Consider the following 17,530-nt stretch of genomic DNA (forward strand, 5'->3'; position numbering starts at 1 on the left):
AGGAAAAGTAGTAATTTTGTTATACACTCATTATACTGCAGGTATAGTCAAATACTAGTAGTTGCTTGTCTGTATATTTTGTTAATATATTTCTGTTTTTTGCTACATGTGCAATTACAGAGCAAGGCCTTGAAATCACACATTACATGGATCAGGTAAGAAATTAAATGATGCAAGTTTGCCATGAATTGCTGCTGCTCAACTTTAAGATGTTTCCAGGATTATTCCAAACTTTGTAAGTGGCATGTTAACAACTTCCTTCATTTTGCTGTGCTTATTCATTTTGCTAATTTATTTATTTGCTTTCAGTTTATTTTATTTTATTTTATTTTATTTTATTTTACTTTGCCCTGTATTTTTGCTTGATTTTTTCAGGCCAACTCCTGAAAAAGAGAAGTGGAAGTTTTGAAAAGGTAAAACAGATGAGAGGCTTGAGCCTAACAGAACATCCGTGATTTTAATCTATAACAGCATGTAGCTGAATGTGCGAAAGAACAGTATGACTGCTTATGCATGTAACAGTGTACATCTACACACACTGTACTGTTTAATAATTGATTTGGTCATTAATGATTGTTAATGATTTCGTCTTAAATTTTAACATTTAGACTTAAGAAATAGTATCAATGGGATTTATTTCTATGCTCCATTGTATTACAATCTTAAAGAGGTAAAATTATTTTTAATTGAACCCTTTCAATTTGGCCAATATTTTTTTAACTAACCCTATTCTTAAGCTTTTTTTTTTTTTTTTAAAGCAACTCCGTTGTGGTTACAACAGTGTTTTTTATTTCTCCCTGCATTTGGATATATATTGTTGCAGTATTTTTACATATCCCCTACAAGTATTAGAAAAAAAACAGACATGCATTGATGAAGAATACAGAATTGTAAGTTTGTCTGTTCTAAATTGCTGTAGATTATGCACATAAAGTGGTAAAGTGGATCTTATTTCAAGCATGGATTTTGATGTTGTTTCAGTTGGAATGCTGATGCACATAATAGCACAAATCTAAAATACTTCCTGACTGCCAAATATGGCCCTAATGATATCTTTGTTGAAACAGTCTGAACAAAAGCTATTATTAAAAAATTTAATGTCCTTCACTTGTCCTTCACTTCCAGGCCCTCTGTGAACAAAATGAAAAAACATCCTAAGTCTTATTGCACATCTGTCTTCCTACTAAGAAAATGTCAGAGCACAATTATGACGGTATTTGAGAGTCTGAAAGACTTAAGAGGGAATAACTATTTATCTGAAAACTAAGTTTTCCTTATTTTTATTGCTTTCTGATAAGTAGTGCCAGAATAAGTAGCTATTCTGTAAGTTCACTCCGAGGAACAGAGATAATAGCACATGCTATTGGAATGGAAAATCTTTACTCTGTTCTAAATAGAATAACTCTTTGGAACACAAATGTAAATACCTGGGAGGACGCTGGAGCTTGAGATGGAGAAGTTTCGACTCATTTATTTTAAACTATGTTTCGTTTCTTGTGATACTTAAACAGCAATTGCTATTTCTATTATTCCAGATTTAACCTGTAGATTTAACATCTGCTTCCAATTAAAAAGCAGTGTTTCCCTACAGAAAGTGAGCCAGGTGGTGCTGATTTGCCATGTATAATTCTACATATATGTTCAATGATGATTCTGATGATGAACTCCCAACCCAACAAGCTATTCAGGAAAGCTTACAAGATAGGCATAAAATTGAAACAAGTGGCAGTGCAACAGAGGATGAAAGGTAATAAATTATTACTTCTGTTCTGGGTGTTTTCTTGGCATTATTATAGGCATGTAGTAGCCTTATTTTCCTTTGTGACTCCTTATATTGTATTGCTCTGGCCTTGTCTCGTGGATACTGGAAACCTCTGGTAGTTCTGAGTCCTCCTTGAGAATATTTCCTTGAAAATATGGAATGTACAAAACTTTCAGATGGTGTTTTACATCCATATATAAATGAGTACAAGGCTTTATGAAGAAAAGTACATGATGTAAAAATATATTGATATGGTAGCTTGCCCCCATTTTAGTATTTAATTTTTGGCCTTTGTGTGAAAAATCCAATATTTATAGTGGCAGGGGAGGACCAACAAAAAAAGTGTTTCAATGTGTTAAACCCTCACAAAACCTATGCAACTTACAGAAATCTAACATGTAATCTAGACTTAAGTATTTAAGTAAAGGTATAATTATATCCTGAACTTCACATTAATTTTTACTTCTCACTTTATTTTTGCTCTGTTTATGCAGTTTCCAGAATATTGCAAGTGAAGAACATGGGAAGATAATTGCGGCAATTCGGACAGTTAAGTACAAATACAGCACACTAAGCCTATACCCCTAGGAACCACTTGGGTATTTGCATTGTTGAACAATGCCTACGTTTCAGGTGTTTGATCAACTGATTTAAGTGCAGCTTTTCTTTATATACTCTTGAGAGGAGTAAGGCAATAAAAACAGGACCCCCAAAAGCTAACTTATTAGATAGGAACATGGTAATGAGATGGGTTCAAATGTCACTCCTCTCAGATTCCAGTGATTCATCTCATGGAATTAGGGGACAATGCCAGGCCTTTCTTGTAAAATAAAAGAGAGGATGGCAAGGGCCCCAGTCATTTAATGCTTCCTAAAAGCATTTCACTTCATGAGATACCTGGATTAAAATCCATTTTCTACCTGAAGAGTGCTCCAAACTATTCCTTAACTGCCAAAAATTAGTGTATTCCTCTATGAGATGCTCTTAATCTGCTCTTCTGAAACTTCTACTTTTTGTGGTATAATCATTTTATATACTGAGTCACAGAGATCAGTAAACAATGAGCACAAGTAGTACAATTGTTAGGACAGTTGTCTGGCAGTGGGAAACCTTCAGTCCAGTCTTTATGCATGTCATAGTAAGTAACTATAGAGATATTTAGTGGAGTAGGAAGCAAGAAACAAAGTATTTTCTGGAAAAGCAGATGCTATATATATTCTGAACACTATAAAGAATGTGCCTAAATGCTAGTTACACTTGCTTTCTGGCCTTATGAATGTATAATTCTTCCATATGTAGGAAGACTTCAGCAGCAGAGATTGAGAGCAGTCTGTCCCCTCATACTATAGTTGTAGATAACAGGAGGGCAGACTGCCTTCTCCCAGGAATGATGGGATAAAAAACATGAAACAGAAACCAGGCCTCTACTTCATTTTCTACAGAAAACAGGCTTTCCAGCCAAGAAAGTTTTGCTGTTTCTTGATGAGATATAAAATGGAAAACATAATCATCTGTGTTGATTAAAGTTCTAGTAAGATTGTTAGTTAAAGCAGGAATAACAAGATAGGTCTCATCCTGTTAAATCAGCTTCATTTTACTTTTGCCAACCTAAATATTTTTCCTACAGTTTCACTGTTTACTTTATACATTAAACTTTCATGCACTGTTGCTCATGAGAGAGGATTGTATTTGAAATATTTTAGTCATATTAATTATAAGTAATTTTTTAAATTTATAATTCAAACTGCTCTGTGAGTCAATGTCAATCATTGATTGTTCCATTTATGTAAATGACCCTATGAGAAAAAATTGCTTTGAGAAAGCAAGTTGTTTATTCAAGACACACTGATGGGATAAATAACACTCAGTGTATTAGTTTCCTGAATTTTGTTTTATTATGGCTAATGGGGTATGTGTCTGTCTTAAAATATCACAGGCCATGAAGAGGCCTTGATGAAGTTGGTGAGGCACAGTTCTGCTTTTGAAGAAGCAGATCAGCAAGGCTGGCTTCCTGTGCATGAAGCTGCAGCACAGCTAAATAAGAACATCCTTGAAATAACTTTGAAAGGTATGGAGGCCTTGTGGTTTTCCACCAAAAAGTTCTACAAAGTCAGGTTTAATGAATGATCCAGCTTCAAATGTGTTCTGCTTTTCTGTATTTCAGCCTCCCGTGCCATTACGTGGGAACAGACCACTCTAAAAGGGGAAACACCTCTCTTGGTGGCAGTAAGAAATTGCTTTGTAGACAATGTCCGCTTTCTCCTGCAAAATGGCTGCAATCCCAATGTTAAGAATGAAGAGGGAGATTCTCCTTTAGTTATAGGTGAATACTTTATTTAGGGGTGGATAGGTGAGGGAATGAGGTGAGGTTATAGTTACACATTTTAGGTTTCAAATTGACATATTATACTTCAAGATCTAAAATACTTTGCTATAAGGAGCAAAAAATGTTAATCTCAGTATTGAATGCGTCTGTCCCTGTCTGTTTTTCTTAGATGATGTCAGGCCTTTAAATGAGCTGACAATTCCATGTTAGGGACTGTCAGCACAAAGTTTTTAGCATTATTTATTAATTAAAGTGTTAGCCTTATTGGTCTAGTGAAGCACGGGCAACATAGAGCTAGAAGCTAGAAGTCTTTCCCTAGTCTGATCCAATGCAGGGAGCTCCAGATACACCTACTATTTTCCATCCCTCAGTTGTAAAGAATTTGAGGTTCAGGCTGAACATATATCTTTGTCCTCAAAGAATCAAATAGCTTCCTCCACGAAGTGCCAGAATGTCTTCCTCTGCTTTCCTTGGCGTCATTTATGCAGTGGTGCCAGATAACCAGGTCCTCGTGCTTCTTCATGCTATTACTGTTCTTCATGTCTGCAGGCAGAAAACATTCATATTCTCTGCCTACATGGTATCTTTTTCATGGCATCAACTTATTTTTCTCCAAGAATCATGGTAATTGGCTTTGATTTTCAAAAATTATAGCAAACCAGCCTGATTTGTCTGTATTACATAGAGGGTAAAGCAGCGTTTGTCCCTTTTCAGACCTTGTTGGAATTAATCCAAGTATGACAAGTGAAGAAGCTAGCCAGGCCTAAATTCTTTCCTTTCTTTTTGAATTTTTTTGTTTGAAGAAGAAGGTCCCATACCTAGTAATGCTCTTAGTGTGAATGCCGTCTTAATGCGAACATGCACAAGAACTGTAATTCTTGAGTTGTAAATAAGGAGTCCTAATATTTTGCCAAGATCTTTTTCAGAAATGTTCTATGTTCATTTCACTTGCTTCCCCCAATTTGGGCTATGATGCTATTATTCTTATTGAGCTGTAGGCAAAAGAAGGAAAGTGTGATCTCATTATCTGAGTTCTAAATGAGCACCGTAAGTGTCTAGGATGAACCTTTCAGTCTTTCCATATTGGAAGGGTGTTTTTTTCAAAACTGTTGTTAAAGGAAGAGGAAAAAGCCTTCCTACCTATCTGTAGGATCCCCAGTCCATCCTTTTGAAATTATTAAAGCTTCTATTCAGGGCCACCTGCTTAGAAAAGATGTAGAGACTTCCTAGATACTTTTAAGTGCACTATATTAAAATGCACAATCCCCCAAGAAGGGGATGTGTGGGATTTATCTAAAGCAGCCGTGTAGGTTATAGACAATGGGACATCACAGGTTATAGTATGCTGTCAATGGTATTTCAAGCAGCTGTGGCACATGAAGCTTCTCTGCCTAATCTGTGTCCGTGAAGGGCACTCACTGTTCTACCCTGCACAGCCTAGAAGATCAAAGGTGGGAGGAGGGAAAGGTGTTGCCTATTCATTCCATCCACTGGAGGCAGTGCAGATTACTCTTTTAAGATCCTTACTGACTTGACAGATCAAGCTTATTAAGCTAAGAAGGCATATGACAGTGTCATTTTTAACTTTTTTTCATATTATGGTAACTGCTTAGGAAGATTAAATAGAGCGCTCTGAACAGGCCAGCTCCTGACCCCACCAAGTCCCTGCATACGATCTCCATCTAGTGGCAAGGAAAGTTGCATTCCGCTGCGTTGCCAAACAGTACAGAGGATTACAGAGAGAAAAAGAGATTACCATAAAATTATTCATTTGTATAGTTAATGTTATCCTGGAAACAAAGAACAGACTTGTTGATACGTTAAACCTTTCAGTGTAGTGTGACATTTCTCAGTGTATAAATAGCACTGTCAGGAACAGCTCGAGCGTCCCTGAGCTGCCACATAACAGAAGCCATAGTGCCTAGAATAGTGTTGAATAACATTCTGGCTGATACTTCACTTATTGTCTTATAGCAATTAAACAAGATTCATATGAGATTGCCTCCTTGTTGATAAGCTCTGGTGCAAAAGTGAATTTGCAGTGTATCCACAAGAGGACTGCTTTACATGAGGCAGCCAGACTAGGCAGGAAGGATCTGGTGAAGCTTCTCCTTCGTTCTGGAGCAGATCCTGACCCTCGCAGTGGATATGGGCTCACACCTCTAGCACTGGCTGCACAGATCGGACATACAGAAATTATGGAGCTGTTATTGCAAAAAGGTGAGACTTTATTATATAGACTGTTACAGGAAGGCAAGGCTCAGGGTGGGAGTCTATCTTGCTGGTGTTCAAAATACCTGATGAGATGGTGTAAAGAAGACAGAGCCAGTTTCTTCTCGGTGGTGCCCAATAACAGGACAAGAGGCATGGGCACCAGCTGAAGCCTAGCAAACTTTGTCTGAATATAAGAAAATACTTTTTTCTGTGAGCGTAGTTGAATATTGGAACAGGTCACTCAGAGAAGTTGTGGAGTCTCCATCCTCAGAGATACCAACAACCTGACTGGATGCTGTCCTAGGCAACCTGCTGTAGCTGACCCTGCTCAAGCACAGGGTTGGACTGAATGATCTCCAGAGGTCCTTTCCAACCTCAGCTATTCTGTGGTTCTGTTTTACAACTCAGTAGATTGATTTAGTAACATGTAGGTTCGGTGACAGTGTTCTTCAAGTGAGTAGAGATTGTCATTCACATGTGTTAGTACTGAAATATTTAAAGCCCAAATAGTTGTTGTGGTTTAACCCCAGCCAGCAACTAAGCACCACCCAGCCACTCACTCACCCTCCCCTCCCTGGTGGGACAGGGGAGAGAATCTGAAGAACAAAAGTAAGAAAACCGGTTGTTGAGATAAGAACAGTTCAATAATTTAATAATAACAACAACAACAACAATAATAATAATGTAATGAAAAGGAAAACAACAAGAAAGAGGAACAAAACCCAGGAAAAACAATTTATGCAGTTGCTCACCACCTCCTGACCAATGCCCAGCCCATCCCCAAGCAGCGATCACTGACCCCCTGGCCAACTCCCCCAGCTTATATACTGAGCATGCTGTCACATGGCACAGAATATCCCTTTGGCCAGTTGGGGTCAGCTGTCCTGGCCATGCTCCGGTCCCAGCTTCTTGGGCACTTCGTTGGTAGAGTATGGGAAGCCGAAAAGTTCTTGACTTAGTATAAACACTGCTCAGCAACAACTAAAACATTCAGTGTGTTATCACATTGTTCTCATACTAAATCCAAAACACAGCACTCTACCAGCTACTAGGAAGAAAAATAACTCTCTCCCAGCCAAAACCAGAAAAATGGGACAAAATGAATCCTCTTTCCAACAGAGAAAATTATTCCCAAATGCAGAGGCAAAAAATTGTTCTTAGCTCAGTGGCCAGTAAAACTGAAGTGAAAAGAAAGGAACTGTTACCATGTTACTGAGTATACTGCCTCTAGCATAAATAGAGCCAAATGTATACAAAATATATTTTTAGAGATCACTTACTTGTAACAAACTGTAGTAGTCATCAGTGAATGCTTTGCAAAACTGCCAGCAAATCTGACACATTGCAGAAGATACCTTGTTTGCATTTTGGATGGCATCTTAACTTATTTGAAGAATTTGACTCCCAAATCATGTGAGTTGAGGTCTGCCTAAAGAATTCCTAGTATCTAAATTTCATGTTGTAAGATCTATATATGCGTGTGTGTGTATATATGCACTCACACATATATGCGCACAAACACACCCATATATATTCCCTCTAAATTATTCAGCCTATTTACACACGTTTTTATTGGTTTTCTGAAAGGTCTGTGATTGGATTGAAACTGGTTATTGTAAGGTGTGCCTTCAGAAATAGCAGCAGAAGTAACTTCCCTTACTAAAGAAAATGAAACGCTATCTGCACCAAGAGGATTTTTGTGATGTAAAGTAAAGGCCTGATAAAGACTACATTTCCGTAATATTCAAATAATGTGTTAATACTTTAGTAAGTAGTTGTAATTGTTTTCTCATGCAGGCAGGTCACCTTAGGGAATGCCCGACAAGACATTTATGGTAGGGAATTTTATATGGTGGCTCAGCAGTGCTGTGACTGGGTTGTATGAACTCTTTTGATACTGGGTTCTCTCATATTTGCAGTTATATCTGTCTGGTCTTTGTAAAGTAGAAGAACTGAAATGCGTTGTATATAAGCCAAAAGCCGAGTGTCAGCATGAGTAAGAACCAACCCCTTGCTTACCCAGTTCTAGCATCAAGTCTTACTGTGTGATTGTGTTCAAAGCAATTTGGACCTTCTTGTTCCCAAGGATCAAGGATCCAACATGAAGGTTTTATGCCCATAGTGGTTTTATTTGGCAAAGAATAGTATCCATGATACCATGTCACTGGAGGGTTGGAGATGTTAATTACTGCTGGATATTTACAGTGTCTACTTTAAAAATCCTTGGTGCTTCTTTCCAGGTGCAAATGTTCTTTCCCAGGCAATGGATTGTGCTTCTGTATTATTTGAAGCAGCAGGAGGAGGAAATCCAGAATCTCTGAGTCTTTTACTAGAATATGGGGCTGATGCCAACATACCAAAGCACTCGGGTCATTTGCCAATCCACAGAGCTGCGTACAGAGGACACTTTCTGTGAGTTAATATACTTAAAAATAAACTAAAGGTGACACCAGAAATATTAATTCAAAGCAGGCAGCAATTCTGTAGTTTTGCAGAGGAATTCTTTTTAACCATGTAAATATGAGTTTTCTGTGTCTGAATGTAAGAGACCATACAGACTAAAATCTTCATCATTTTAGGATGAGCATACTAATTCCTGTAGTATTTCTCCAGTTGTCACAAATAGTAACACTGTCCGGTCTGATGTTGATGTTCTTGGGACACCCTCGCTCACTTTGGGTGTGCCTCATCTCCACCCCACCACAGGAAGTTAAATGTACTAAATCATCAAATAGACTTAGGGGATAAGAGTTATCCCTGTTTCAAAGGCAGGAAGGTCACCGGAAGATATTTATGCTAAAATCACAATCAGTAAGTGAGAAACAACTCTTCAATACTAGGAATGTTGCATTGTGGTTAAGAGTCTGAGAATTCTTAATTCTCTTAACCACAATGCAAGATAGATTAATTAATTAATTTATATCTTAAACTATATTTAAATGTAAATTTATTACATATATTAATTTATATTTTATATATTCATAATATTATATTAATTCATTAATTCCTATAGGTTAAGCAGTAACACTGTGCACTTGACATTCAGGAAAAGCTTCTATTGAGAAGGAATCGTTACTCCTCAAGTAAGGAACAGGGTTGTTAATTAATAATAGTATCATAGAATAATATTTTATGTGTAGTAGGTGTAAAGTCAGTACCCATTGCTGGCTAACAATTCCATTGTTAGCCATTGAAGTCAATGCAGAGGTATAGTGTGCCGTGGTACTGATTTGGTAGATTAAGATAATTGTATACAGTCATGATGAATTCAGAAGCCCAGCAACACAGAAATTCAAAGACTGAGCTAGGCTAACCAATGTGTTTAAGATTCTGAGATTCTTCCTTTTTTTAATTCTTCAGAGCCCTAAAAAATTTAGTTCCAGTTACTAATTTTGATGCCATTAAAGAAAGTGGGATAAGTCCAGTTCACTCGGCAGCAGCAGGAGCACATCCTCAGTGCCTTGAGTTTCTCCTAAAGTCTGGGTTTGATGCCAATTTCATGCTGGATCAGAGAGTTCGCAAAGGCTACGATGACCACCGGAAATCAGCATTGTACTTTGCTGTTTCCAATGGGGATATCTGTTCAACACGGTTACTGTTGAATGCTGGAGCCCTGCCAAACCAAGATCCCATCAACTGCCTCCAAATCGCCTTGAGAATGGGCAACTATGAGTTAATGAATCTACTGCTCCGACATGGGGCTAATGTCAATTACTTCTGCAGAGTGAATACAACCCATTTTCCATCAGCTCTGCAGTATGCTCTGAAAGATGAAGTCATGTTAAGAATGCTGATGAACTATGGGTATGATGTGCACCGCTGCTTTGATTGCCCTCAGGGAAACAGTTCGCATTCCCAGTATGTAACTGATGGATGGACTTCTACTGTTATCAAAGACACAATGGTAAGTATATCAGATGGCTTCATATGTTGTTTTACTAGCAGTATCCTTCCTGAAACTAAAAGAAAATGTACTTAATGCAGCGTCAGAAAAGGAAGTTGTGAAACTATAAGTCAGTTTACACATAAAGGTAGGAACACACAAAGCTTTAAAAATAAATAGATGTTGCTACGAGGCCTGGTTCATGACAGCAAATTATCATAAACAATATTTTTGAATTGTGAAAATGCAGGTAATGATACACTAAGATCAGTACAGAATTGGCTCTCCAGGGCAGGCTTGTCCATGCTGTGAAAGCAGGGACTTGCAGGCTGGGTTGTCTTGTATCGTAACTCCAATACTTGGAAGGCTGTTGTAAGGACGCCCTGGAGCTGGCATGATAAGCACTGACCAGAAATTAACAAACCTGGATCGACATAAAGAGGTCGCAGAGGCACCCATCAGCCTCCTTGTTTTGCAGTTTGCAAAGTCCACTTGAACCTAATAAGCCCTTCTTTAACCTGAAGATAAGGGGGCGTGGCATGCACTGGGCTGGCGGGTCCCCCTGTTCAGCACGCTGGGACACACATCTGAATTCCACTTAGGGAGTGGCAGCACTACTTTTTAAGCACTTAAGCAGCTTTATATTTGGTAACTAAGGTCATTTTTGGATCTGGTACAAAATAACCATCTCTCAGATTTTCAGATTCTACTTGTGAGGCTTAAAAGCAAGCTGTGACGCTCTCTAAAGCTCCCCTGACTGACAGAACACTCATTCTTGCTGGCATTCTGCTGAAGTTATTTAATTGCTCTCGTCCTGCAGACACAGAAGTCATTCACAGGAGTATTGACTATTATCCTTTTAAACATTTTCTTTCTGTCAGTTCTGTGAAGTGATAACCTTGTCATGGTTGAAGCATCTGTCTGGGAAAGTAGTGCGAGTAATGTTAGATTATGTTGATCATGTTAATATCTGCTGGAAGCTAGAAGCAGTGCTTAAAGAACAGGAACTCTGGCCAGACATCAACTCGATTTTAAGTAAGTATCTGATGTTTGCATTTGGAATTAAAAACAAGCTGGTTTGGGATTGGGGCCTTTTTTGTTGGTGGCAGTTTAGTTTTCATTTTATTTACCTCAGGCTGTTGCTTTTCTTGACCCTTGTTAGGCCAAATGTTACGTTTTGACAGTAACTGGCCTCTTAAAAATCATTCTGTGTAAGAGTTAAACTTAAATTTCTCTCAGAAGTCAGATAGGCAGTACCTGCCCAATTTATGTAGAGCACTTGTCTACATTGCAGTTAAAGTTCCCAACACAATCCTCTTCAAGGGGAGAAAAGCTTTTCGCCCTGCTGTAGTTGATGTAGCAGATCTAATAAAATTAGATTTATTAGGGTCTTTTTTTTAACCGTTTATTAGATTTTTTTTTTTATATATTTTAAAAAAATTTTAAAAGAAATTTAGGTTTATTAGATTCCTTGATTATTAGAATAATCTGTAGTTGATGGAACAAATCTGGTAACTACTAATTTTAATTTATTTCATTCCAGTCTAGATTAATTCTATGTCCTTTTTGTTTGTATATAGATTAAGTAGTAGTGACTCGTACTTCTACTTTTAGTAGCTTCTTCAGGTTGTCAGAAAACTGGCACCAATTATTTGGCGTTGAAGTACATTCCCCAAACTTTACTACTTAAACTTGCATTAACCTACATTTAGCCAACTTGATAGAAACAAAATCTGTTGATTTGGCTGGCAATGATTATGAATATAACTGAGAGAGGTATGGGCTGAGGTGAAAAAGCTATAGACCCTGACAGGTCAGGTTCTCCAGGTAGCAGAGTATTGAAAAAATAAATTGAACAAAATTTAATAAATAACTTACTTATATCAATCTCGCCTTCTCATTTCTAGCAAATCCTCGCTCTCTGAAGCATCTTTGTCGTCTGAAGATACGGGAATGCATGGGCCGGTTGCGTCTCCGTTGTCCTGTCTTCATGACCTTCCTTCCACTGCCAAACTGCTTGAAAGACTACGTACTGTACAAGGAATATGATCTTTATGGTCAGGAAAACGTCACAGGAACCTACAGCCTCAACTGTACATAATTATTAGTTCTGTTTTGAAGGGAACGTTGACGTGGATAAGACTTATGCAGCTGCTTCTTCCTTTTGGGATCTTTATATTAAGGCATACCAGCATTCCCCCCTCATCCCCTGAAGAAAATGGGGAGAACCCCAGAATGTAATTACTGGTGATCCCATTCTACAGATCTGCTGGAATAAAAACTATCTGAAAGTTATGGCAATAGTATTTTAAATGCTTAGTGTGAAAAGTTAACTGTAAAATGTAGCACTGCACACCATGCGCCGTTGCTAAGGTAAAGCCTGTCATCACAGATAACACTACCCCCATTGCAGGGTTAAACTCAGGGTTGAGTTAAAGGTCAGGGATTTAACTAACATGGAGAAGGGACATCGTTCTTTTTTCTCTTGTCAAGAACTAGAGTTTTTGTTTGTGAAGTCCTGCATCGAAGTTCCAAAGAGCAGCCTAAGGAGATTTGCATTTTTCACCCGATTAAGCAATCCCACATTCTAAGAGGCGAAGTGGGATTAGCAGCTATAGATACCTCTGCTTATCACAGCAGCTAGTGTGAAATACCGATGCTTCAACAAGAAGGTACTATTTCTGAAAGATGTGTTTTAGTTCTCAACTGCATTCTCAGGTATTGATACGTCTTGTCCATTATGTATTTTGATTGCTGTCTCTAGAACTAGGTTTTGCTTTTACAGTGCGACCCAAAGGCATGCTTGCAATTTTTGGAGTTTCTCTTCATATAGTTGAAGCTTAACCTTTTGGAGCACTACCTGTCAGCAGTCACAGTTGTCTTAGGAAGTCTTACATCGCACACGCAGACCCGCAGCGTGCCCATTCTTTCTAAAAATACTGCAGGTGTCAGGGTGGATTTTAGATAAAAAAAGTTGATCAACACACTTGGCATTAGTAGTATTTATTCCTTCATTATCAAGTAAGCATAGATTTTTCTTCTAGTTATACATGCATCTTTATCATGGAAGTTACATAATGCAAAAGTCTGCTTTTCCCCAGAAAAATCTACAAATCTTATAAAATACAAATTTAACCATAATGTAGTTATGACCCATTGATTTTTACATGGTGTTTATGATACAATAAACTAATGAAGCGTGTGAAGACACGTGTGAGTACCCATGTTAATGGTAGAGAGCTGGTATGGCCTCGGTGCGCATGAATTTGGATCGTTACCATAACCACAGCTCTGTGGAGTGCTGCACGTTGTCCTGTGGCCACAATAATATGGGCACTAAACACCAGCTACGTAAGGATGGTGAGGATTTTCTGCTGTTCAGTCTTTGATGTACAATAACTTCCTCTGAGGTTACCTGGCTAATATGATTAAAATTAAGATAATTGAGATACACTTTGACAACAGAGGGCTATATCTGCATGTTTAATGGAAGGGAATGCATCCTGTCACCAATAATGGTACTTCCTGGAAGTCAGTATTACAAAAAATGCAAGAGGTTTTTGCATCAGTACAAATGCCACCCAGAAAGTTATGATAGTTAAGCTTTTATTTAATCTACGAAATGCTGACTGAAGCCCTGGCATAATATGTTTACTATCCATGTTTCCAATATTAAGAGACAACAATCAAAGTTGACACAAGTATGCCACTGGAGGTTTTTAATACAGCTATTCAGGGAAAATGTGCAAGTTGGTCTCAAACATAGCAAAAATCACTTACACTTCACTAGAACAGGACCAATCCAGAACATCATCATCAGAAGAATTTGACCACTCCACTCTATTATAAAAATGACCTGAAAGATTGTACAAAGTCCTTGGCTTGCAATATAAACTTCATTAGGAATACAAGTGCATTCACAATGACACACTGAGACTTAAGAAATTCTTGTCATGACAACTTAGAGACCACTGTGTCGGGGGGGTAAGTAATTAACCAAACTTACTGCTCAGTTAAAAAGAAAACCCTCAGAGACTAATTGACTTGCCAGAAATTTTGTAAAATAGAGCAACGGAAAGATTATAAAATATCAGCTCTTGCTGTTAGACTAGACAATGTCTCTACTAAATTCATTAGGCAGAGGCAGATTTTCTTTCTCTGTGTGAATTATTTCTGAGATAACAAGAGACTATATCATAAGATAATTTTCTCCATTGGCTTCTCCTCAGTTCTGTGCAGCTAATTAATCAGAATTTACATCTTCATAACAATGTAAATTATATCTTCATAAGTAGCTTCAGCTGTTCAGGATTTTCAGCTCTGGGTTTACATCCATGTAAGGATGAAATCTGACAGCACCGTAGAGGGGGAATGTTCCTTAACTCCTAAGTATTACTTTACTGTTAGGTAGTAAATTGTCTTGATACAATTTCAAACCTAAATAGATTAAGGAAGTAATAGACTATCAAATACAAAGTCATTAATACTACCCACTTTTAACCGGTTATCTATGGCTAAGTTGTTTATGACTCTTGATTTGGAGAAATCTATTAATGGCTATAGAGGAGTGCTAGGTGTTATCTACAACGCAATGAAATGCATACCCATAAGCACACTTTATGTAATTTGATATTCATGCCATTACATACATAAAGAACTTGAAACAACTGACAGCAAGGCTTGCTTGGTCTGCAGTGTGTAAATCTACATAGTGTAACAAACTTAATATCCCTTTACCGAAGGGAAAAAACATGGCAATAACTATGAGGCTGCAATTAATAACATAAACAATTAGTCCTCAACAACACAGCTGCTTCAGTACCTATGCAAGGTCACTTTAAAATCATGTACTTGAAAGAATATTTTTAGGAGTGTCTGAAATAATAGCAGATTTACATGAAGCAAACTGCAGCTTCAGCGGGAAGTGCTTGAAAGACCAGCCTGTAAGCAAAAGCCAATAGGAAACACTAAATGGGAGAAATAAATTACAGGAGAGGAAACCCACCAGTCATTTACTTACAGTAATAAAATGCTCGGGTGGTAAAATCCTACTGCAGTAGTTCCCAGGAGAACACGAGGTGTTTATATTAGAAGTCATACTTTCAAGGAAAATAGTAAGCACTCTAATATTTTTTAATTAACAAAAATGTTTTCAAATGAAGTATTTCTAAACCTCATAGGAAAAAAGGGTACAAATAGCATTTCATTGTGGGGAGGAGGGCATGGATAAAACCTCAGCAGCTGTTTCGCCTTGAGGTAGTTCTAATTACAGAGCCAGGTGCTCCTCCCCTCAAGCAAAAGTCAGTACTTCTCACCCCACTGCTAACTCATTGCACCTTTCCAGTTTAACTTCCTCAGCTCCTCTGACCTGCCGTTGGCTCCTGCAACTTTCATTGCTCTCCTAGATGCTTTTATATCTTTTTGCTCATTTTACACCAGTGAAACTCTCACAAATGAGCAAAAACACCCCTCGTTTCATTCACGCATGTCAATCTGTTCTCTTTAACCATTCTCTTTGGTCCTTTCCCTTTTTTTCATGGTTGAGAGTCATCTGACATAAAAGAAAGGCCCTTCACGCCTACACTGTCTAGTTTAGAAAACTACATTTAATGACATAGATGGAAAGCCTGAAAAGTGAATGGAATAATTCCAATCATGCATGTTAAATCTGAAAAATCCCATATGACAGTGAAGAAGGCATCTGCCAGCTTTCTTTCTCCCACTCTCTTCCTCATCTTTGCAGATTTGTCTAAAACAGCAACTGTAGGTTTTGAGAAAAAAAATAGAGTGATTCAATTTTCTGACACTTCTTCAGTAAGGCTAATGCAAAACAGGTTCAAATCAGAAATGCTTTTTGCTGCAACGGCTCATCTATTAACTGCTTTCCCTATGGAGCTTGGGCTATCACAGCTGCACTGCTTACCACATTAATCGATCCTACTCTGACAAGCTGGGTGACTAGATTCTAGAAACTGGAAATGGCTGATTTCATATCCTTCCTGGGCTGTTTCAGAATTACTTCATCTTCAGCATGTACTTGAGGAAGTCACAGCAAGACAGAGTAACCTTGAGCTACGCTGTCATATTATTTTATAGAAAACTGAAATATCATGAAGTAAAAAACAAAAACAAAAAAAAAAAACACCAAGAGACAGCAACATGAACTGGAACAATTTGCAGAGACCAACTGCCTGCCATGCAATATCTGTAAGCCTAGATTTAGGCACAAAAAGGAAAAAAAAAAATTGGATTTGCTGCCTCTCTGTACATTTTTGTTGGCAAGAATAAAACCAGTCTCTTAAGGCTGAGAGATGAGATTAGACGACCATCTATGAAATAAAAATGCTGCTCTCTTTTAGAAAAATGCCTCAGAATTGTGTGGTCTGTGTGACAGTGCACCAGCCAAATTTGGGCACAGGGCAATCTGTTTGGCCTGACAGGGCAACAGCAAAAGCAGGTATTTCCACAAGTGACTGGCTATTCTGGGGATGAAAAATGTACTGGAACAGGAGTTGCTAACCAACTCAGGAAGAGACTGTGGAAGTGCTCTGCTGCTCAGCCTCCCCCCTCACCTCCTCTTTTAAGGCAGGAGCACCGTGCCCCCTTCCTCGGCTGCTCCAGCCCTTCTGTAGGCCGTGGTGCCCACAACACCTCCGACAGCTGCCCTAGCTCCTGCTGCAGCAGTGGCCCCGGCATAGCAGACTGTGTTAGTCCTGCCCAGGCGCTGCAGGGGCAGGCGCTGCTCCCCGTTCTCTCTCGCGACAGGAGCCAGGTACAGTGACCTTTTACACAGAATGCGCATCTCCAGCAGAAGGGGCAGGAGGAGACTGCTGCCTTCAGCCGCCACCGGGCCCCTCCAGTGCGTGAGGAGAGCTACGGCTGCTGATCCCTCTGCACCTACAGCCATCAAGCAGAGAGGGCCTGGGAGTCCTTGCTTACTTTGTCAACACTGAACAACCCCAACTATGAGGGGCTGGGCCACCACCAGCTGAGGGGGAGATACTCTGAAAATTGCTTCCATTCCTGAACACCAGAAATGCCCTGCAACAAACTGTAAAACACTCATAACTGTTATATTATAACTTGGAGTATAAGCATATTTTTATCTTTCTATATTTCCTGTTATTTTCATGCCACTATTAGAGAGATATCTTCTGTTCCACTGACTGTTAGTATTTATAGTAATTAGTGCAAAAATAAATATTTATCTTCAAACAAGTCTCCTCTTCTGGATTAAAAGGTCAATGCACATTTTGTACTATACAAAATAAATATTACACAGGGTATGGAACACAGAGTTCAGATCACAAGCCGTAAACAGACACTGCTTTGAAAAATGCTTCAT

General features: G+C 38.5%; 1 protein-coding gene across 1 annotated transcript; it reads left to right on the plus strand.

Annotated features, from left to right (window-relative positions):
* The first annotated feature begins 760 nt into the window (after positions 1–760).
* On the plus strand, positions 761–13,381 carry ASB14 (ankyrin repeat and SOCS box containing 14). The gene is made up of 9 exons (XM_075096147.1): positions 761–1,747; positions 2,257–2,307; positions 3,694–3,830; positions 3,927–4,085; positions 6,063–6,308; positions 8,543–8,714; positions 9,663–10,206; positions 11,067–11,220; positions 12,093–13,381. The coding sequence occupies exons 1-9, from the start codon at positions 1,620–1,622 to the stop codon at positions 12,284–12,286; spliced, it is 1,785 nt and encodes a 594-aa protein (XP_074952248.1). The 5' UTR covers positions 761–1,619; the 3' UTR covers positions 12,287–13,381.
* The last annotated feature ends 4,149 nt before the right edge of the window (positions 13,382–17,530 follow it).

This window comes from Phalacrocorax aristotelis, chromosome 6, assembly GCF_949628215.1.
Source record: "Phalacrocorax aristotelis chromosome 6, bGulAri2.1, whole genome shotgun sequence".
Classification (NCBI taxonomy): Eukaryota; Metazoa; Chordata; class Aves; order Suliformes; family Phalacrocoracidae; genus Phalacrocorax; species Phalacrocorax aristotelis.